Below are 23,371 nucleotides of genomic sequence, written 5' to 3'. Positions count from 1 at the left end.
GCTTTAAAACTGAGGGAATACATGTTATTATTAAAATTGATATTGATATTGATATTACCTTTGCAGCTGTCGCCGTCTTTAATATACCCAGGATAACAATCACAATGAAATGAACCATCCTCATTGACACATTTCGTGTCTTGCTTACAGTTGTGTAAATTCTCAGAGCATTCATCGATATCTGTTAGTTAAATGCAGAAAGAAAAAGAATCAGCGGATTCATTTGCGGCATACTCCTTAAGTTGTTGCCCGTGACCGTTATTTTTCTTAAGCTCAAAGACATTAAAATAGCTAGTGAGCATACGTGGCAGCTATACGCAAAATTCAGTTTCGTTCACGTTTTTACTGCCTATATCGTATAATACTCATGCTAACGTCGCCTATGGATATTAATGCACTAACCATGAGCCCTTTGGTCCCGACAACAAAAGACTGTTTTGTTTCACAAAACAGTGCTTGTGAACAGTGATATCTCCTATTTAGTGGAAATCAACATTTTAAGAGCAGCGAAAAAATAAAAAGAAGAAAACATAACAAAACTGGTCGTTTAACAAGAAAAATGTTTAAAGTTCTGGTGCTGTAGCCAAACAAGGCGCAGTCACCGGTTTTAGTAGCCTGCATTTCATCCGATCAATTCGAGTCGTTATTACTCCCTCAGTAACGTCTGAATCGACCGGTCTCAAACATATCTACAAGAGCGCGTGCTTTTGGAGTAAAAACTTATATCAAAACAATTTATCTACACCTAACTCGAATTTGTTTAGAGCATCCATGTAATTATTAAAACTAACATCCTCTCTTGATTGCTGTCAATACTAACCTTTGCAGACAGCTCCGTCTTTAACAAACCCAGGGTAGCAATCACAACGAAATGAACCGTCTTCATTGACACACTGCGTGCCTAGCTTGCAGTTATGCGATTCCTCAGAACATTCATCAATATCTGTTTATAAAAGAATAAGTAAAGAAAAAAATAGACAAAAAAACAGCCATTTAGTCGAAATTAATTTTTTGCCAAATAAGTTTTTTCCATCCACATTCACCAAAAGAATATGAATGACATTTGACGATGAAAGGTTTCAAAATAAAAGTATAGAGGCGAGGCGTTAATCGTGCACAATTGTGCAGTCTTACTTTGTTTCTTATTCGTTGTGCGCCATTGCGTTCTTATCTTCTTTTCCTTTCCTTTTTTTTGTTTTGTTTTGGTTGGTTGTTGTTGTTATTGTTGTTGTTGTTTTTTTTTTTCAGTGCTTATTGTTTTCTCTCAATCACTTACAGGTACATTATAAACTATTTAATGCAATACATTAAATGCCGTTGAAACTGCTGGCCCTTCTATCGTACCTTTGCATTCATCTGTTTCATATTTGTATCCGTCCTGGCAGACACACCGGTATCCCTTGTTGGTAAATCCGACCTGACACATTGCACCTTTCCCTGGACAATGATTTTCATGAAGCTGACATGAGTTCTGGAAATATTAAGTCAAGTGAACATGAAAAGAGATGTGACTGTTGTACACTTTTAACTTTTACACATGCAACTTTCATGTAAGTCACAAGTAAAAAATCGCCGAGTTGCCCTCATTCTAAGTGATTATATAGTTTTCTTTGGGGGGGGGGGGGGGGGGGGTGGAGGGAAAGGGGGAGAGGGGGTAAACTTATTTAAGATACAGGCAAAGACATACAGCGTACCTCAACGGCATAGTGAATGTATTGTGCCACGTTCTTCAAGGCCGACTTTGAAGGGCTGTCATCCGTGGCATTGTTTAGTTCACATATGCTTTTTCCCTCCTGTACTGGTCCTACATTGATTGACACACAGTTTGGCTCCATGAAGCACTGCACACGACAGCTTCCCTCATTGGTCACCTTTACTGATCTAATCACGTGACCTTGTAGTGCTTTTCCTTTTATAGGTTCCTTAAAAGTTATAATGCGGTTATACTCTGAAGACACAACTGCAAAACAAACAAACAAACAAACAACAAAAACAAAACAAATAAGCCAAAAATACCTCAGGTTATTTTATATGCAGTAATTCTAATCTGTTGAATTAACAATAAATGAAATAAATAGCGAAAAGCAGGCTCATTTCTAACAACTACTTTCATAGGTCTTAGAAAAATCTGATTACCATTTGAATGCGACTGGCTTAAGCCCATCGAATGAACAACTTCGGTACCAATTATGTGGTTTTTCTTGCCAGAAATTCTTCACGCTTTGCTCGACTTTACTTCGTTTTATTTATTTATGTATTTATTGATCTTTCTATATATTACCTATTCAATTATTAACTTAGTTTTTTATTTATTCATTTATTTATCTAAGCCGCTTTAATTTATTTGCTAGTATGTTGAAAGATCTTGTAATTCGGAAAGCTTATTTCACTTAGATCAAGCTTGCGAATAAAGTCCTTGATAAGGTTCATAAGAGACGCATCCAAATATTGATAGAGTGCAGCTTGCGGCAGCCGTGCTTATCGAATTCGCAAATAACCCGGATTGATTATCATGAAAACACGGAAAAACACTGATCATGATGTACATGGCATAGTCTCGTTTTAAAACCCAAAGGTGTTGGAGGATAAAGCTAATCCGACCCAATAAATCATATTCGCGTGAATGGCTGTCAACAAGTTACATAGACTGAAATGATGTTGTGGATATATGAAAAGAAAAAAAACAACAACAACAAACTGTCAGGCTGAACGTTTGGTGAATTGTATTTTAGCAACAATTACAGTTTGTTATTTGAAGTATTTGCATGTTCTGTTAAAGCTACTATTTTTGGCGCTTGAAAAAAAAAAATGCTTGAAAATGTCCTTGGTATATTTTGCTGAAATTAAAACATAATGATTATAATTCTGAATACGGATTCAATATAAACTAAAACTATATGAAGCAACAATTTAAAGAGGACTGAGAGATTCTAAAAAAAAACTGCTGTAAATCTATCTTCCGTTTAACACCTGCGAAAGAACTCAGGTGCCATATTGGGTTTTTCGCCTCAACTGGATTATATTAGAATAAGATTACAATAAAGGATGGTGGAATCTTACGGTTTGAAGGGATGTAACCGGCTTTCATCTTCTTGTGAATATTGTCACTTTAAAGCTATCACGAAGGCTAACTCCTAAACCCACAAATTCGCGTCGAATATAAATAAATTGATAAATAAAATAAGTTACCATACTGATTTTTTTTTCTAAAGGATAAATTCCTTTTTCCAAAAATTAACGTTGAAAATCTATTTTAGCTTATTTTCTTTTCAAGAACCAATGTTAAATTTTTTGTATTCGCCGAAATATGTTGTCTATTGCACAGTCATAATTATATTAATACTTATGTAAGAACGTGACTGCTATCAATATAGTTGGTTTATGAATATGAATTTGCCTTTTTCCTTTCGTTTTATGGCCCTGTATCCCTGTTTAGTGAAAGTAGTGAAAGTACAAAGTATCACAAGTGTTTCCATAACGCTAGCTTTGAATTCGAGACAAGAATCTACCGCCATTCGCAATGCCTAAGCCGGAGCGTGCAGGCCGTCGCTATCTAATTTGTGCTTTAAAGGTTTCTTCGCAGAAACAGGAACTGGCATGGCTTAGCATTTTGTGTACGAGAAACTTGTGATATTCAAAAGTGCTACGTTTTTCCACTGTGTAACCTTAACGGGGACATAAGAAGCAAAAACTGGCGAACGACCAGACATAAACTGCTAACTGAACGATTCTGCGAAGTTGGAGGTAAGAAACCTTCACGAACACTACAAGAACTTTGCAGCGAAATTATGTTGACTTTTAAAATAATATTCATCTCTATGCTTTTCTAAAAAACTTGTTATACGAAAGCGCCTTCAGTTCAATGGCATGTTGTATATTAAAAACGCGTTAATATGCGAAACCCATGCTTCGGTAAAAGTTGAATTAAGAGTGAAGGCATTTATTTCGGCACATTCAATTCATTAATGATTGCAAACCATATTTTTGTGTCTTGAAAGTAAAAAGTGCAAAAAAACAAGAAATTATTTTGAAAAAATGTCTTTCTCTACTTAGAAACAATAATGATAATAAAAAGAATAAATGAGGCAAAAAACAAAACAAAACAAAACAAAACGAGACGAAACAGAACAAAAACTTATGAGATGGGCCACTGAGAATGGATGTAGAATGAAACGGAGCTGATATCAACTCGTTTACTGTTACCAAAGAAACTGCACCAAAATTGAAATCGGGGACAAGATTAAGACGTGAACAAACACCTACCAGTATACATAATCGCATGCAAGACACATACAATCCAGACCAGCAAGTTAAGCCAAATGAAATTAGCCATAAAGCTGGTATTAGTTCTTCACGTTCGCGCAGTATCGCACTCGTGCTACACTCTGAACTATCAATATCATATTTGCCTCCCTTTCATCGTTTAATTTTAGTGAATAAAACATTTTTTTTCGGTTTTATAGTGCATTAGTGGACAAAGGATTAAATTAACTGCAAAAACCGTGGACGAAGATCCTGCTAGTTGTAAACGTTGGATCTCTGGAAAAGAGATCAAATCAGCCAAAATATAAAGAAACAAGAACGAGAAGTCCGAAGACTACAGCAAGGCTGATTTAAAACAACGTGTATTGTTTTTTATAACAATATTTCGGCTGGCCATACCAGCCTTCTTCAGGTTTACAGATGTTACTGAACTTATGTAGCAATCACAATATTATATAGATGGAGAATGTTGCAATAAAAATGAGAGGCGGAAATGACGTACAACATAAAAATGTCTTTCTCTACTTAGAAACAATAATGATAATAAAAAGAATAAATGAGGCAAAAAACAAAACAAAACAAAACAAAACGAGACGAAACAGAACAAAAACTTATGAGATGGGCCACTGAGAATGGATGTAGAATGAAACGGAGCTGATATCAACTCGTTTACTGTTACCAAAGAAACTGCACCAAAATTGAAATCGGGGACAAGATTAAGACGTGAACAAACACCTACCAGTATACATAATCGCATGCAAGACACATACAATCCAGACCAGCAAGTTAAGCCAAATGAAATTAGCCATAAAGCTGGTCTTAGTTCTTCACGTTCGCGCAGTATCGCACTCGTGCTACACTCTGAACTATCAATATCATATTTGCCTCCCTTTCATCGTTTAATTTTAGTGAATAAAACATTTTTTTTTCGGTTTTATAGTGCATTAGTGGACAAAGGATTAAATTAACTGCAAAAACCGTGGACGAAGATCCTGCTAGTTGTAAACGTTGGATCTCTGGAAAAGAGATCAAATCAGCCAAAATATAAAGAAACAAGAACGAGAAGTCCGAAGACTACAGCAAGGCTGATTTAAAACAACGTGTATTGTTTTTTATAACAATATTTCGGCTGGCCATACCAGCCTTCTTCAGGTTTACAGATGTTACTGAACTTATGTAGCAATCACAATATTATATAGATGGAGAATGTTGCAATAAAAATGAGAGGCGGAAATGACGTACAACATAAAAACTGGAAAGGAAAAATACTAAGGATAGTGCCGATTTACTATCTGCTGTCTGTTTTAACCTTAGATTAGTGATCCTTCTCCTTTTGTATCGGCAACATGAACAATTGTTTCATATTCTCAAGCATTCGATCTTATTTCATACATCACTTTATTACCTCACTGCTTCTCATTTGCCTGTCTCCCTGTTTATATTAACATTTCTATACGTCATTGCCTAACAGGTATTTGTAATCAGAATTAACTGCCACATTAGAATAATCGCATGTCATTGAGTATTCTTTGCTATTTTGTGCAATTATAGCGATGACTTTGTTATTTCAAGAAGTGTCTCTCCTTCAAGTAAATCTGTCATTGGAAACTCTGAATTTCCATATACAAATGGAAAAACAACTTCATTGCCATTCTTGATAACTTTAGGGCTGCTTTCTTCGTCACGCTTTCAAATATTTGGCGCACGCTTCTCCTTTTTAAACGAGACTTGTAACTGGGCAGGCCAGGGGGCGACCCATTTCTCGAAGGCCCTGATTAATTAACGATCACAGAAAGCTGTTTTTTTTTGTATTCAAAAAGGAGGTTTCAATTATAGTAGTATTTAAAAATTGTAAATATCATCTGGGGATTAATTAATGATATGCAAATGAGTATATATGATAGGAAACACTGGCACGCGTTGTCCCATTCACTTCACTTTTTCCGACACGAGGGACGTTTGGCGACTATCAGTAGCACCCAACTTACTCGCTTGATGGCGACCGACAAGTCCGGTTTTTATTCACTGGCTGCAGAACTGGTAGCGGAGTGCTTTAATCAGGATGGCCGGCCCATGCTTAGCTACTCAGGTCCACCAGGTGGTACTTAGGATGACGGCAGGACCTAAGCCAGCGCTCCAGCTGTTGAGGTTTTGTTTTTCTCTTATTGTGGTCCTGTATTTTTGAGCCATATCGTTTAGTCGGGTTTCGCCTTTCTGGTTTGCGGCCTTTTCGAAGTTTCTGTTTAAGTCTCGGTTATCATTTTGTTCGCCCCTTGTAACGGATGAAGTACTGTTTGCTCCCTGTGTGTGGTGTGTGTGTGTGTGTGTGTGTGTGTGTGTGTATGTGTGTGTATGTGTGTGTGTATGTGTGTGTTTATGTATGGGGCCAAGAATTGCGTCGTGTCAGAGCTCCATATGCATGTTTTGTGAAGAAAGTATGAGAAAGATCAATGCAAAAGATGTCGGATAGCTTTTCTGATGTACTTTGGTGCAGTGTAAACACCTATTCGGACCGTCGGGTTAGCAAATAGGTAGGAGCGAGGACTGGAACCCACTGAGACGAAAGTAAACATTCAGGAATGAGGACTGCAATTTAGTGCACCAACCCGTCCCAGCCAACCATAGCTCGATATTCCGTGTGCAAACGACTCGTTGTGTTCCAGTTCGGGCGGCCGTTGCTGTTCATACTATGACGAATCCAAGAGCTATGGTTCTTGACCAGATCGGAAAATATAGTATAAACACAGTCAAAAGAACAAAAGCGTAGGTAATTTTAGTCTTTTTTTGTTGTTGTTGTTTTTTGCTCTTATTTTTCTTATTTTTGTTTTTTGCTTTAATAATATTTTTTGGTTGAAATTCGGTTTATTATTTACCCAACCAGTGGTATTATACTTAGGCCCAGGACCGCGCGGTCGTTAACATGTAAAAGGTGCTCGCCATGTTTGTGCTAAGTTTTAAGTTGCATTTGTTTTCGCATTTAGTAATCGGTTTTCATTGTACTTGCCGGACGTCTTAACACGTGTTTGTAAGTTTCCTTTGTGAGCGTTTTATCTATTTCGTCGGTTTTAAGTGTTAGTGTAAGTTTTTCATTTTATTTCTGTAATTTTCATGCATTTTGTATTTCATCTAGAAACCATGTTTATCATGAGGTTGGTTATCGTACATGAGTTTAACACCTAACATCTCGTTGTAGTTCCGAATTGAAGGTTGTGGTTTTTGGCGGGTACAGTCATAGCTAACAAACCAGTCCATTTTTTGTTGTTATAAACGAACAGTTTCATCATGTTATTTGCTACGGAAACTCAAGGGCACCCAATGGATCTGTTCCACAAAATATCTGTTCTTCAGGCCAATTTTTTATGGCTGGGAGAAGTGGAAGAAATAATATGTCCGTGGAAAGAAAGTGTTGCTGGGGAAAAGACAATTCAGGGTGTCCGAGGGGATTTTATGTGCAATAGCTGGCATGTGTTATTTGTTAGAAGCCTCTTCCCCCTTCCCACCCACTGAGAGGGTGAATTCCGCCCTCTGAGCACACCCAAACTGGTCAGTAATGCCTGCTGGGAAAATTTCCAGTAAGTCTGGTTGCAGGGTGTAGGTTCACCTTGCGGGCTTAGAACTGACTTCTATCAGTCTTGCTGGGAGTGAGGAACAGATAAAATTTTCCGCCAGCAGTCTCTCAAAATGCTTAAAATGGCTTCAGAAACCTTTAATCATACTTTGTTGTTGTTTTTAGGTTTTTTTCTCAATAATTCCCTTTGAGTGCCCCTGGAAACAAATGCCTCTACGTTGAACTTAAATAACAAAGGCTTTCGGGGCACGTTATTTATTGGGACTTTCGAATGCATTTTAAATTATTTTTATTTTATTAGATTCGCCAACTACTGGCAGGGTCACCGCAACAGCATGACGCCAATTACTGCGGGCCCGTCCCTTCCCACATGAGAGAACAGTGTGTGGGTTTTTCAACGCCCCACAGAATTTATAAATGCAAGGGTTCTGAGACGGGGCCTACGGTTTATCTTCGTTATCCGAGAAGACTAGAAAGTCTAACCGTTTGCAGATGTCTTTACAAAGGCAGCACTTTCTCCACAGTTAGGGAGAATACCGGCAGACCGGCGCTTATCCAACTGAGTTAACCGGGCATTGGTAATTTTGCACTCAGATCTTTTGCAACAACTTGCAGCTAGACAGTTCCACTTACACCAACGACCATTTGAATTAGAACTCAGAACTCGACTCTCTTTTATTATTATTATTTTTAAACTCCAACGGATCAAAAACATGTTAAATGTTGAAAACGTGTCACAAAACAACTTTCAGCATGCTTTACTGGGCCTTAAAGCAGTCAAACTTAATATACAGGTGTACAGGTGCGTGTAGCTTTTGCTTGTGGGCACACTAAAAGAAGATTTTTTTGCGTGAAGAAATTAATACAAGCGTCCACAGTGCTTCTCTTGATATAAACTTCATCGTCATGAAGTTTTGCCGCGTTGCAGTTGTTTCTGTGGAACAAATTCAAGAAATTAGGATCTGATCACAATACCTTAAGTTAAGTTCACATTTGGTTTAATTCTAACCAGAAACACTAAAAAAAAGCTATTGAGGCTGATCGTATCTCAGACCTAAAACAGTACTGTATACTTGACAAGAAATGCGCGCCTCGCAAACTTGCGAAATTTGTCAGAGAATCAGAGTATTGTTTCCTCTCGGGTCTTTCAAATCCTTTTTTAAACAAATTGGCCATCGACCTCTATCTTGATCAGCCATTGAGGGCATTATACATGGCACGTAGCTTAGAATGGACCAGCCCCTGTGAGCAAGGTAAAAAATTAAAGGAACTGTTTCATAAAATTTATCAAAATTCAAACAGCAAGACAGTACTACAAAAGAAGGCCATTTTTTAAAACTTGTTAGCGAACAGTTTTTCATATTTCATTCTTGTTGTTTGTAACGTTTGATATAACGCTTTGGGAAGATGTTTGTTTTTGATTTTGTCTTCGACACGGAAGTAAATGTTTTTTTTTTCACGTTCCTTAGCAAGTAAAGAAGTGTTATATATAGGCATTGTGTTAACTCAATGAACTTGACGGCCGTGACAAAAATCCTTTTTATCTTAAAGTGCTTTAAACATACCTGCAGGGAAAGTTGGGGGAGATACCGGAGGATCGTAGAGCAAAGAAAGGAAAAAAAGAAACAATGGAATTGAGGTGTCTATTTCTGAAAAATAAAACACATGGAAGAGTTAAGACAAAACAAAACAGAACAAAAACTTTGTTTATAGAAAGCGTACATAACTTATTAATAATTTTGAAATCACTATGATCTTACCTTTTGAAAAGAAGTTGCAAGAATTACCCAGTTTGTCGACATCTGCAGCAGACTGAACGAGTTCCAGACCTGTTTCCTACAGAATGAAGGAATAAGAAGTTCTTGTTAAAGAAAAAGAAAACAAACAAACAAACCTGGTTTTCCCAAATACAGTCGAAGGTTTCCTTTTGACCACTACTCTCGTAAGCGACCAGCCCTAATTACGACTACCTTCGGAAAACTCCGTTTGAACTGTGACTTAAGCTTTGTAATGACAGCGACCTCACCCTTAAGCGATTGCGAGCAGTTTCGAGATTACTTAACTGGACGTTGCCTTTGTTTTTATGCTGTCGCAAGCGACCACTCGGTGAGTTCTAAGGGTTTTCTTATTATAAATCATCACTTTGTACTTAAGTCGTGTCTACATCAGATGCAAAGTCACTCATTAAACATTCATTTCTTTCGTTTTGTTTGTTTGTTTTTTTTTCTCTTTGTTAACTATTAACTGGAGGTTATCATTGATCACGGATCCGCGTTCGTCACTTACGAAGACAAAATCGAGTCGAAAGGGGTCCAGGTTCCGGCCGAGTTGCCCCTGATAAAATCAGTAGGGGCTGCTAATCTGCAGTCGCCAGCGAAACCTCGAAATTTTGTGGCTTTGTATCACAGGAGGACCAAGATTAGGATGCGTTCTGACGAACGCGATGAGTTTCTGCAGCTCTCGTAAGCGACCGTCCTCTATTGTTTAACCAACTGACAACTTTCACATATACCATAATGCACCTTGTTTACCCCAAGAATTTTGCATAACCATTGTTTCCAATTTCTCCTAGGTATTACAGTCGTCCCAAGAGAAATCCAAGACAACGGTTATGCAAAGTTTTGGGGGTTAAACATGGTGCATTATGGTTTATGTGAAAATGGTGAATATGTCGCTTAAGAGAGCTTATTCTCCTTAGCGACCGTCTCTAGTAACAACCACTTTTTTGAATTTCTGTGGTGGTCACCTGAGTTGTCCCTAACAGACCATTTAAAACTTACTCGCTCAAAATATGCCACAACTTCCGCGTGTGCAGAGTCACCTTCGTGGGAGGTTTTGATTTCACAGAAGAATGAATTATTCGCGTTGTTAACGTGACATATATCGAAATAGCAACGTGGAAAGTCAATAGAGCTTTTTGTTGAATTCCATGCATCTCTTGACTTGATGGTCTGCAAGAAAAGTGAAAGCTTAAGAACTGATAGATACGTTCTCTGGGGTTATTAGTGTATAAAGGCAATTTCTACGCTGGCATAGCTTGTTCAAAGACGTTTTCCCTTTGTTACCTCAGCTTCTTGCACTTGGGATCAATATTTATATGTCGCGGTTTTTATTTTCATTCACGCACTCGACTATCTTTTAAGAAAAAATGGATGGTCCGTGATCAGTCGAACAAACTCTTGCAAGGTTTTTTCTCTGCGGTAGTACAAATGCATCTTTCCTTTTATATCGCCAGCAAGACCGTTAGGAAGAAATTGTCTAGTTTAAATGCGATTTGAATAGATGGTCGGTATTTTAAGCACATTAACTATAGAATTAAAGATGAAGAGCTAGGGAGGAGTTACTGGAGAGATGTAAAAGTAGGGGATTTGAGAGGAGTAGATCGTGTTTCAACCGGCGACTGCATGAGAAATGGGAAAGCCTCGAGAAGTCTGCTAAAAGGCAGAAAAATACCACCAGAGCCACTTATTTCACTCATGATATGCAACGTTATCGATCATTAACTTTTGCTTAAGAAAAAGCTTCGTTAAAATTTTCCATTTGTACCTTCACATTGCTTCCTTTGACCTTCCATCCATCTTCCAATGAATTGAGCTCAATTTTGATGTCTTCATTGCTGTTAGACACAAATATTCCAGAAAGAGGTGTCAGAAGCCTTTGTCCACTCTGGTCTCCTTTCTGGCAAATTTTCTGTTAACATTAAAAGGACGAAAAATTATAATTGTTGAAAATAAAAACCCCTTGGAGAGCAAAATCGAGTTATTACAAGAGATGTTTTACGACGGTTAGCATTCTAAGACAGGAGCAAGTTACTGAGCAGTTACGCACACTAGCAGGATTTCTTTTCGCTAATCGGCGTAATATGTAAAGTCTTAAATATGTAATAATGTAAAGACTTAAATATGTAATAATGTAAAGTCCCTGAAGAATTCGGGAAGACATGAAGCATGAGAAAAGTTTGCGTTACTCCAAAACTTTGAAGTTCAATAACCTGAAGTCCTGTTAAGGTATGATCGCCAAACTTGACGACTTTCAAGAAATTCATCTGGAAATACTTTTAAGTCTTATAGTGACGTGTTCGTCATAACTGAAGCTTATGGCATGGTGACCCAAGTTTTGGCGGCCACATTTATCGAATTTAAATCTCTAGTACTTATGAACACAAACTTGTCGAAATTTGTACCCGTGGGTGAAAAAGGGGAAAAGTGCAGAGGTCTTAATTCTGTTAATTACGTCCAATGATACCTATAACCTCTCTGGCATGAAAAGGAAAGGTTAACAACCAAAACAACCCCTCCACCGCTCCCCCCCCCCCCCCCCCCGAAAAAAACAAACAAACAAGCAAATACAAAAAGAAAAAACAACGAGAAATAGAGAGTGACTATATAGAAAGAAAGGAGCAGAAAAGCAAAATCAGCGATCCTAATGCTAAGTTTTAAAAGGACCACTCTGGATACGTTTTTGAAAGTGAAAAATACGATTTTTGCAAATCAAAACGCTCAACATTTTATTTACTTCAGGTGACTTGCAACTCTTGTTAGTGTGCCTGTAAGTGTACTGCTAAATTTACAGTTTACAAATAAAGTCCTTGCAATCTTCCTTCTCGGCTTTCAAGGTCAAATAAGCAAAAATTTCAACGGGGTAAGCTACCGTTAGGACTTGTGCCTGGTGCATGTTTTTATTGGCATACGTCGTACACAGTTTATATGCTCATTGGTAAACAAAAGATAAATAAACAAATTGAAAGAGCAAAAATACCTTACAAGCTGGGTTTGTATCATCTACAAGATAAACCCAAATCTGCCAGTCTCTTCCTTGTTTTGGTCGTTTAGCAAAGATCGCCATTTGCATTCTTTTCTTGTCCTTTTTTCCCGGTCTTCGAAATGCAGCGATCTCGACGTCTTCCTGCAGATATGGCAAAGTGACTTCAATGTCATTGTGTATCAATTGCACTTTAGCGTCGGGGTAGACCAACGTCAGGCTTCTCCATTTGTTACTTTGCTTGGGCTCTTCTTGGGTGTCATGCAGTAAGGGGCGACATTTCACCTGGATTTCCCACTTATTTTCGGGTGTCATCAAACAAGAGTGTTCAATCCGAGTTGGGTGAAATGCTGGGGTGCCACTTGTGATCTTATAACAGCCACTGATCTGGACTTCTGATTCTTGGACAACATCGGTGTCCATTTCTAACAAAAAAAGAAAAAGAAAGAAAGAAAGAAAAAGGAAAAAAAAAAGGATGGGGGTTTCAGTCTACGGCATGGAATAATAAGGACCAAATTTTTCAGTGCAGAGTCTGGTTACAAAGTTATACCGGTGCAGTAGCCTAGAACTGGTTACATTTACTCCGACACTAAACATGTACATTTTTAGATTTTCTGTAACCATGATGATGCTACTAATAATGTTTCATCATCATTATCATTATCATTATCATTGTCGTTATCGTTATCGTTATCATTATCGTTAACCTTATAGACTGCTTGCAGTCCGCCTTTTCCCTTAAAATCCGTCTAGTTCTTATCTCATCCATCGATATTCCAGACCACGACGTTATTATTACAGAGACGAGACGAGAAAAGACGGACTGCTGACTCTTCATTGTAGTAAACAAACCCTCCGTCAGCCCAGAAACGGAGTAACCGATTGGTCAATTGAACAGCTGTGGAAAGGTCATTGACTGGTCTGTGGTAAGATTGCAAGCAATAAAAATAGTCACGCGTCACAACCAACTGCAAACAATAGCGAACGAAGCAGTTATCTCAGTAATAAAACTTTTAAGGATGTCTTACAGAAGGAAACTGCTGTAAATTTCCCTTAAGGGAAACGAATTCAAGGCAATCTTAGCGGATTTAAAGAAATAGTAATTTTTTCAGTTGTTTAATGTTCTATTCATAAATCGTTTCAATTTACTCGTGTTTATTGATTAATTAAATTACCTTGACAGCTTCGTTGTCACCAGACAGAACAAAAGAGTCAGCAGTCTCTTATTTTTTTCTTTCGGGCTTACGCCCTCGTTTCTCGCGGTTCTCGGCTTCGCCGCTGGCGTGCTTAGGTTTCGCGTGTAGTGACTTTGCAAAGAAAAACAAGAGACTGCTCGCAGTCTATTAACCTTATCCTTATCCTTATCCTTATCCTTATCCTTATCCTTATCCTTATCCTTATCCTTATCCTTATCCTTATCCTTATCCTTATCCTTATCCTTATCCTTACCCTTACCCTTATCCTTACCCTTATCCTCATCCTTATCCTCATCCTCATCCTTATCCTTATCAGCAGCATCATCATCATCATCATCATCATCATCATCATCATCATCATCATCATCATCATCATTCTTGTCATTATTATTATTATTATAAGTACTATTATTAATGTCCTTTATTCGCATATAATTGGAAGAAAATAAAAAAGAGGAAATAACATAAGTGAGGATTGGTAATAAGTGCACCAAACCCCTTTGGACAACCCGCTTGTGCGATCTTTTTGATTCTGTGCCGTTGCTGTTCACTACACTGTACGTGAAAATTCTTAATGTCAACATAAAAACCTACCCGTTATAGTGCGGACATGGCTCTAAAGGTCAACAATGAATTTACATAAATAACACAAGAGTGAAACCTTTGCTGTGTTGAGAATTAGCGCATAAATTTGTCCTTACTTAAAGTGGTAACAGTGATCGAGAAGAATTTCCAGAAATATTTATTTTGGAAGAAAAAAATAATATTCGATTATTTTCCCCAATATTTTTTTTCCTTTTCTAACAAAATATAGGTATCTCAATCTTGTACTTACCAATTTTGGCCATTTGCTCGGCAGCGCCGTGGACCTTGCTGAGTACTGCATAAAAAGTTTTCATTTGTCGAAACTCAATCTTTTATATCGTGACCACAAACTTGTTTACAACTTTCACAACAGGTGATTAGTTCATATTCTTTCTATTTTTGTCACCTGGGATACTGTTTTATAATCTCGTGACCAATGAAACACAGCCAAATAAAGAAGGGGTTTTTTCCCTTGAAGGGTTTTTGCAACGTTGCACATTTCGGTATATTGTTAACCTTGAGAAATACTAAACATATACAAGAAATTTAACCCACATTAATAGCTTTAGATAGATAAATTACGATTTTTTTGTCGAGTCAAGAAAAGAATCATAGATATAGGCGTACAAAATTGATGAAAAGTTTTGCAATCTTCAACCCGGAGCATTGTTTACATGTAAGACACTATAATTCAAACGAAGTTTAAACGTGTGTGGTAATTAGTATAGGTAATAGCATGATTTGTAGTGATATTTGGCATAATATAATAACAAATAATAAAATAAAATATATTTATATACCAATTATTCGCCTCTGAAAATTTCAGAAGAAAAATTGTATTCATTTGTACTTGTCTTCAAGGTAAACAGGGATTTTTCCCTAAATTACATGTGTCACACACGAAAACGCTTTGCAAAGCAAAAATGCAAATCTGATCATCGATCCATTGTTGCTCCGAGGGAATTTTCCCCTGTATCAGGGTTACCAGATTGAGAGATCAGAGTGACAACGTAAGCATATTTCACAGCCTTTCAATTAGAAAAATAAAGTGAAAATACAGAAATATTAGGGACTTTTCACTTCTTGGTGGAAAAAGAATAAGCCCGAGTCCTGTGACCGTCATGTGACTCTGAAATAAAAAAAAAATAGTGCGATAAACAAAGCCGGCATGAAAATTAAGTAGTCTTTAGTTTACCATCGTTTAAATCACACAAACGTGGGAGAAGATTGTTTTCAAAGGATTCTTTTAAGATTTACTGCGATACATGAGAAGTCGAAAGAATACAGACCGTGGCAAGCCCGTTTAGTGCAACATCCCTTTTCAAAATATTCAAATTGGACGTACAAGTAAGTTTTCTTATTATTTTTAAACTCAAGTTTCAGAAATTTCTCGCCTACTGATACTAAATTTACATGACTATATACATGTATGTATAACAGATATCATGTTTATCATCTTGAATACGAGCTGTGGAGTAAAATAATAATTTCACTGATCGTCACGCGACCTTCAAGAAATTAAGCCATTCTGCGAAACTTTGACGAATCCAATGTCACGCTAACTTCCTTTTTTTCTTTTTTCGTAATATCAGCCTTATGGATAACATGTAGTCCTAAACACAGTGGCTAAAATATATACCAAAATGACCACCCGAAATGATTAACCATAAAAAGAGGGAAATTAAAGGTCTTATACAGTGACAATACTTAGAAATAGGAAATGACGATTAAATAATCGTCTACGTTTGAAAATACCCAGCTGATTTTGATGTCTGTTTCATGTTCGCTGTCTCTAATGTCGTTCAGAAATCGAAAACAACAACAACAAATAGCCAAAACACCGGGGTATAGTTCTTTCTGCTACCCAGAGAATCAGCTGCTGCAATTTAAGATGCCAGCTGTCGGGGATTCCCCTGTCGTAACTATCGTGTAAGCGTGGGCAGAAATCCTGGACAGCGGACTCTTGTCGCAGTTTTCGATTCCTTTCGAAATACGTTTGCAGGGAAAGAATAGAACTGTTTAAAGTAAAGTAAAGAGTCAAGCTTTTTGATAATCAAACTTTGAGGTTGATCTAAAGTCACCAAAAACTTTGAATTCTTTCCTCATAAGCTTCTGTTGCACTTGTTGTCACGCGTTTTTCTACTATCCATCCACGCAAACAGCGGTTTTTCCCTCAAATTATAACACATTTCATGTAAACTTTCCCGACTCTGATGTTGGTAATTTCTGTGCTGCAGAAGCGCATCTGTTAAGTTCTACTCGGCCATTTCAGTCAGGCGTTATTAGCTCGTACTTTCCTCGGAGCGTCTTCTTCTTCAAGTAGTGAATTGCTTGAATTTTGACAATTTTATATAGCTGATAGCTGGTTTTATACAGTGGAGAACCCTGTGATCCACAATTCGCATGCTTAGCGACTAAGTTGTCTTCGGTTTTTGCCCATGGGTAGGCTAAAACGTTAGTCCTACGTATACATTGTACATGTGGAAGCTTTGGTTTTCACCCTAAAGGTTTGAAGGTTTTTATATATATACATATATCGTAAAGTAAAACTTTACATGATTCTGAAAAAAAGGTAGATTTGGTACAATTGCACGTTCCCGAATTCGAAGCGTAACATTGTCGACCACGTCTGAGTTTCATTGGCAAAATATGAATAGTGTATTTTGAAAGATATTGCGGATGGAACGGCCTTTTTTTCTTGTTTTTCGTTTTTGAAGCTGCCTTGGAAATGCTTAAATGCTAAATACTGCTAATTTTATATTTCTTTTCTTCATTATTTTAGGATATGTCCGATAACATTCCTTTAGCCAGACAGCGGCAATGTGCAGATTTTACCTGCGAGGATGAAAAATACATTCTCGATATATGTAGCTGTGCGTTGCCGGAAATTCATGGTCGAGGTGAATCGAGGAAACAGGTCTTCGTTTACATAACCAGAGCCAAAGAAAATGAAAGATTACCTTTCCTTGAGGTAGTATTAATCGCATTGTATATCGCCCCTGTAGGTAACCCTCTCCTCTCCCAAATAATGATAACAATGATAATAATACAATGATAATATTATTAGAAAGTGATAATGGCGGGAGTTTGTAAATTATTATTTTAGGTATTTTTGTTTCATCAAAATTTTTAGTCTACGATAGTGGGATGTAAATTGGTCATATGTTAATAAATTAAACATTTTTATTTCTCTGATAATATTATTAATAATCCTAAAAATAATAATAATAATATTAATAATAATAATAATAATAATATGATGATGATGATGATGATGATGATGATGATGATGATGATGATCTGTCTTCCAGGAGTAGATAAATTAAAACAACAATAAAAAAGTGAATCAATCAATCTATACTATAATAATTATAAATTATTGAAAACTGAATCATTGGAAAATGTAATTCTAGAGCGCTGATTGACTTAGTCATCATGGTATATGAGCCATTTCAGCTGCCATTATACCATGCTCTCCAAATATGGTAACTGTACGCCTCTGTTCAAAAATAAAAAGAAGCTGAAAATCGGTTGTTTTTACAAATAATGTCGGAAAGAATACTCGATATGTTGTTGGCGTTTTTAATAAAAAAAAATTTCCACTCGCCCTTGTAAGATATGGGATGTTTGCAGCTAACTCGGTGCTAAGCGCCTCGTTGTATATCTTCCATCTCATATCCACCTTGCACTCGTGGAATAATTGTCAATTATATTTTTTCTTTAACTCAGTACTGACAGAGGACACCATGCAATGTCATTAACTACATTTTAGTTTAGTTTTTTTTTCTCTACTTATTATAGGAGGAGAAAACTAGATTGGGCATGATTAGAGTATACAATGACAGGTTCTGCTGGAAAAAGAAGAAAGAAGATGAGGTGCTTATTGTAAAAATGAAGATGGAAGATTTTGACTCTTCTAGTAAACCGGTAAGACATATTGTATTTCCTCCCCCCGACAATTTATAATAGGTGAAGTCTAACATAGGCCACGGTTTAGTAAATCTTTGGACGACGGAATCTCTTCCATATTGGGTTGATTTAAGAAAATAAGTACTTTTTCAGTCTGCACCTTTTGCTTTCATAAAACTTTTCATGGTAAATAGCGTTAAGAAAACGACACTAGGGAAATTGAATTAGAACGCGACTTTGTTAAACACTGGCTAAAGTTTTTTTAAATAACTGGCCCTACAAGTTACTATACAAGGAAGTAAACTGGAAAGGAACACCAAAAACATTTCTTCGCCAATATATAAGTGTTTTCAATTTAAGCCTGATGACAAAGTGCAAAGCTGTTTCAATGGAAATTATTTAAACAAGTGACAGTTCAAACTAATTAAAATTTTCTTAGTTTGTTTATATTCACTTTTTCAGATTGCATGCCAGTGAAACATTTAAATATTATTTACTCGTTTGTATCTAAGATATGGAAAATGCACAGAAAAATTAAAAGCTGGACTGGCTTCTTCTAACGTACTAGTTTTTTTTTTCTTTTCATATTTATGTTATTTATTTAGTTAGTTCATTATTTATTTATTTTTTATTCATTTGACAGAATTTGCTAACCTACGGATATCTGACTTTTTTTGGTAGATTGAAAGGCGTAAAATTGACGAGATGCGAAATCCAGAGAAAGTCACTTTCACGTTGCCTTTTTGCGATGCATCCGTCATGAGATTCGGATTGAGTTTAACCACAAAGTTATTGAACGAAAGCGTTTGCGACGAGGTCCTGTTGGAAACAGAATATTTAAAGGCCAGCTTTTCCACAGTAAGTAGTATAGCACCCCACAAGTTGTACTTGTATGCACGGTCCATAATATAATACTACTGAAGAAGAGGAAAACACGAGGAACATTACAGCGATATAACAATTAATGAAAATTCCAGAACTCAGAATCAAAATATTTAAATACCAACGAGACGCTTTCTAAACGTGAATTTACTTCCTTGGATAAATTTAACTGCTTTAATCTTCACCAGCAGTGCCAAAGACTGAATTCGAAGTCGAAGGATTTTCCTACGGCCATAGCAGACGCTTTATTTTATTTAATTTATTATTTTGAAGAGTACTCGAAGATAACTCAAACCCACGATAACTCTAACCTCCCGCTAACTCGGTGTAAGTTCAGAAAAGTTCGCCCCAATTTTTGATCATTTCCTTATTTCCAGATACCCCACCAGGAGACAAGACCAGGGATTGAACATGGTCACATGACCAGTGAATCAGTAGCGGTAGCTTAGGAGGGAAACCGGTCATTTCGATACAAGTCATTTCCATAACTCAAGTAGTGAAATCTCACAAGAAAAACATTTTAAGTGTAAATTCTTCGTTCTTTAAGCCAGGTATGTGCAACTATTTACATAGCGACTGAATAAGTTTGTATCGAAACGACCGGTAACCAAGAGCCTAGATACTCTGCAACATCTTTTCAAAGTTATTGTCAGTCTAGTGCTAAACTGCGATCAGGCTTCTACTTCTCTTTCATTTCGAAAAAAATCCGCCCGGAAAGCAAAGCGGAAATTTCTTATCTGATCGTATCTAAGGGTACTTAGTTCTGTATGTTTATTGGACATATGCTGTGTTAAACAGATCTTCATAAGGAAGTATATTTTGGTTGTAAATGTTAGGTTCAGAGAGAGCTGGGACCCGTTTCTCGAAATACCCAGTACCTATATTTTCGTGCCCGAAATGAAATCATTGTTCAATCACAATCTAAAGATCTCTAAAGAATATAGGCGCGGGTCGTATCTAGCAAATCAGTTTATTTTATATTGTCCACTGATAGTTTTATTTCTGTTACACCCCAACCTCGACAACCATTGCAGTACTCATTTGTGACTCTATACAATCATAAAATACATAGGCGAATTTGTACTTGTTTAACCCCTGAAAAACACTTGCGTGCGAATGGAAATAAACTTCCTTTCTAAGTTACAGCTTTGTCCATTGCAGCTTGTATACTACAAGAGGAAATAATTATGTAACATACTGTACAGCCTACTGATGTAATTAAGTCTGGAAGACATGCGATATACACCCTGTCACTTTCAGAACAGCTTCACAGGTGCAAAATATACTTTTGTGAATACTTTTCAACTTCATTGCTATATGTAAATAAAAAAATTACGTAAAGGAACCGATACACGAAATTAAATAGAGATTGAATGTGTATATGTTATAATTATAAAGAAAAAGCTTAGCAATATTGTCACTATGAATAACTGAGCTTCACTTCAATTTTACTTTTCTGGAAGCCTACCAAATCTTATATCCTAAAATGCAGCTTCCATGTACAAATATATTTCACCTTTAGCTGGCAAAAATAAAGCCGTTCGATGTATTTAAAAACTGGTATTATAGTGTAATATTTCTCAGTCTCAAAATAAACTGTTTTCGAAAGTATATAATATCGTTATTATTTTCCCAAATTTAGGCTATGTTCACACCGGATAGCTTTTGCGCATGCCCAAAAACATAGTGGACAGGGCTTCTGTTCACCGGCGAAAAATGTCTGCGCATGCTCTACTAAAAATGACACGTGATCTATTTCGGGCAATGTCATTGGCTCCGAGGCGAAAATACCCGCGAAATGTTGTTCAGATGGAAGAAGCTATGGCAGCTTTTTTTGGCAGTGACAGCTTTGCAATTTCTTGCCACTGTAAGAGATCAAAAATTATTTTGGTCAAAGTTTTGACGTAAGTGTGTTCTCTAGAGAATATAGCGTCCTGAAACTGGCGAAAAATCGCATTGGCATGGTCTGATTCAGTATTATTGACGTTGAGATCGCTGGTTTGCATGTGGAAGACATGCCGAAAAGGTGGGTAGTTTTTGCTCTTTTTGTTTACTGCATGTTCCGTGCAACTCGGTACAAAAAGAAATTATAAAGTAGTGGAAGAAAAATTATTGGGGTTTGTTTTGGTATATAAATTAGCTTGTACCGAGTTGCACGGAAGCGACAGTTTTGTTGAATGTGTATCCCGTTTTTGTGTCAAAATTCGACTTTGATTGTGAATCTAACATTCGATAACATTCGACCGTTGATCGAAGAGCGTATTACAGTGCTATCCAAAATGTTTTTGTTGTTTAGATCAAGTTTCTTATCACGGATTCAACAAAAAAGTAGAGGGACAGACATTTTCGGGCTTTGTTTTGTTTATGTGACTTAGCGTTTACTTTGTTGCTAGAAAAACTATATTTAGATGCTTAATCTCCGCATGTTTACACTGTTTATGGCAGAGAAATTCGCTTACGCTTGGTTCAACTTAATCTCGTGTCACTCGGTGCAAAGGGAAATCATAAAGGAGGTAGAGAATTACTCTTAGCCATTGTCTTGGTGTGTAAATTGTCTTGTAGCTAGTGAATCGAAACCTAAAGTGCGTCGTTCGAAACGTTATTTTGTCCATGGTTTCACATTTCATTGTTGTTGTACATTAGTACGGCTTTGTATGTTACAGAAATTTGAGTTTTATCCGAACTGTCGAATGAGAAAATGTGAGAGTGCTTTCATTACAACGCTAATACCATCTTGGAGCTACAGTTCGATAGGTCCAGCAACGTTTGATTTGTAAAAAATATTCTGTTTACAATGTGTACAGCTGCTGTACATTAATTTTAGGCTTACAATGGTATAATTGAAGGATGCAAGTTTAGATTATTTTGCTCATAAATTTGGCCTGGGATTATCCACAACGAGGTCCTTGTTACTTTCCGCGTTAGGAACTGCACTTACGGACATGATTTCCCGCGTGTGCAATTTTTAAGTACCAAATCTTTGCTCACAAGGCTTTCTGTGGGGGGTGCTTCTTTGCTTGAAAATGGGATCCTGGAAGAAGATGAACAGGGTAATTTTGCTGTGAATACTTTTGTTTTTCTGTCCATTGTTTTTGGCTTAAATTTTTCTGGAGCAAAGTGATGAATGAATGACAGTTAACATGCTACTAAGTATTCAAACGTTCTTTCCAAGAAAAAAAAATGATTAGGAGTTTAAAGTTTGGAGTAAACTTTCGAGTAAACTTTGAGTCTTAATGAAATTTTAGTTGGATCATGTTGATGAATGCAGTTGTGTAGGATGTGCAGTTTCCAATTTTGATCTTCTGTCAGAATTATAAGAGAACACTTACACATCTCATTCAAAAACTGTAGTTTCATTGTTATTATTGTTTGTTTCTATTCCTATAAACTTCTCATCAGGTCTCCATTTTGCATGAATTTAATGTGATATATATTTGAAGGGGTTGTTCAGTTTCACCATAAAGTAGTTTTCACTTTGTTTTTTGATATGAAGTTCACTGGGTTTCTTCTTAGCTGTTGGCTAAGGCAGTGTTGAAGTATCTGACATGTTAACATACTTTACTTTTCATTTCTCTTCAGAAAAGATTGATTGATCCTGAATCAAACAAAGGGCAGCCTCACAAACAAGATTTTTTTTGACGAACAAATGTGTACCCAAGGAAAGCATATGTCCCTGACAGTGTCAATAAAATTTATTAATGGAAAGATCTGGGTTTTTACTCCTTTGTAGCACTTTAGACTATATGCATCACTTTTTTAACCTTTATGTACTAAAAAAATATAATCAGTATTTTTTCCAACTTACACTTGAATCAAAGTTCTCCTCTTTAAAATATAATATTCCCCTAATTTTAAAAATTTCATTATCTTATTCAGATCAAGCACAGTAACCATTGAAAAGAAAAAAAAAACCTTGTTCGGTCAAAAGACGGCTTTAAAGTTTTGATATTAAAATTGCACCCGTTCTCAATGAAACGACTAAATGCAGACACTAAAGTTCATTTAGCTCATGTTCCAGCTTTTTTTGTAAATTGGAAAGTGTTGCTGGAGAAAAAAATATTTTTGCTTTACCTTTTCGGAAAAAAAATTAAATAAAATAACTACCAGGTGTCTAAGCAATTTCAAAGGACCCATAGTGTCTTATTTATCTGCTACATTGAGCTGTGAACAAAGGTCGTTCTTCCTAGTGACCCTGCTTTTTCCAGAA

At 36.7% G+C, this 23,371-nt stretch overlaps 2 protein-coding genes across 2 annotated transcripts; one reads left to right on the top strand and one right to left on the bottom strand.

Moving 5' to 3' along the window:
- Positions 1-8,475: 8,475 nt before the first annotated feature.
- On the bottom strand, positions 8,476-14,773 carry LOC140948557 (uncharacterized). Its single transcript, XM_073397814.1, has 7 exons — positions 14,624-14,773; positions 12,590-13,017; positions 11,378-11,521; positions 10,612-10,782; positions 9,592-9,667; positions 9,397-9,480; positions 8,476-8,765 (listed from the first exon to the last, which is right to left on the bottom strand). Exons 1-7 carry the CDS (start codon positions 14,685-14,687, stop codon positions 8,662-8,664), a joined length of 1,071 nt encoding a protein of 356 aa, XP_073253915.1. The 5' UTR covers positions 14,688-14,773; the 3' UTR covers positions 8,476-8,661.
- Positions 14,774-15,517: 744 nt separating this feature from the next.
- Positions 15,518-20,641, top strand: LOC140937191 (uncharacterized). The gene is made up of 5 exons (XM_073386728.1): positions 15,518-15,720; positions 17,156-17,344; positions 18,175-18,300; positions 18,964-19,140; positions 19,542-20,641. Exons 2-5 carry the CDS (start codon positions 17,159-17,161, stop codon positions 19,611-19,613), a joined length of 561 nt encoding a protein of 186 aa, XP_073242829.1. The 5' UTR covers positions 15,518-15,720; positions 17,156-17,158; the 3' UTR covers positions 19,614-20,641.
- The last annotated feature ends 2,730 nt before the right edge of the window (positions 20,642-23,371 follow it).

This window comes from Porites lutea, chromosome 1 (genome assembly GCF_958299795.1).
Source record: "Porites lutea chromosome 1, jaPorLute2.1, whole genome shotgun sequence".
NCBI classification, from domain to species: domain Eukaryota; kingdom Metazoa; phylum Cnidaria; class Anthozoa; order Scleractinia; family Poritidae; genus Porites; species Porites lutea.
This window is presented reverse-complemented; position numbering and strand designations above follow the sequence as displayed.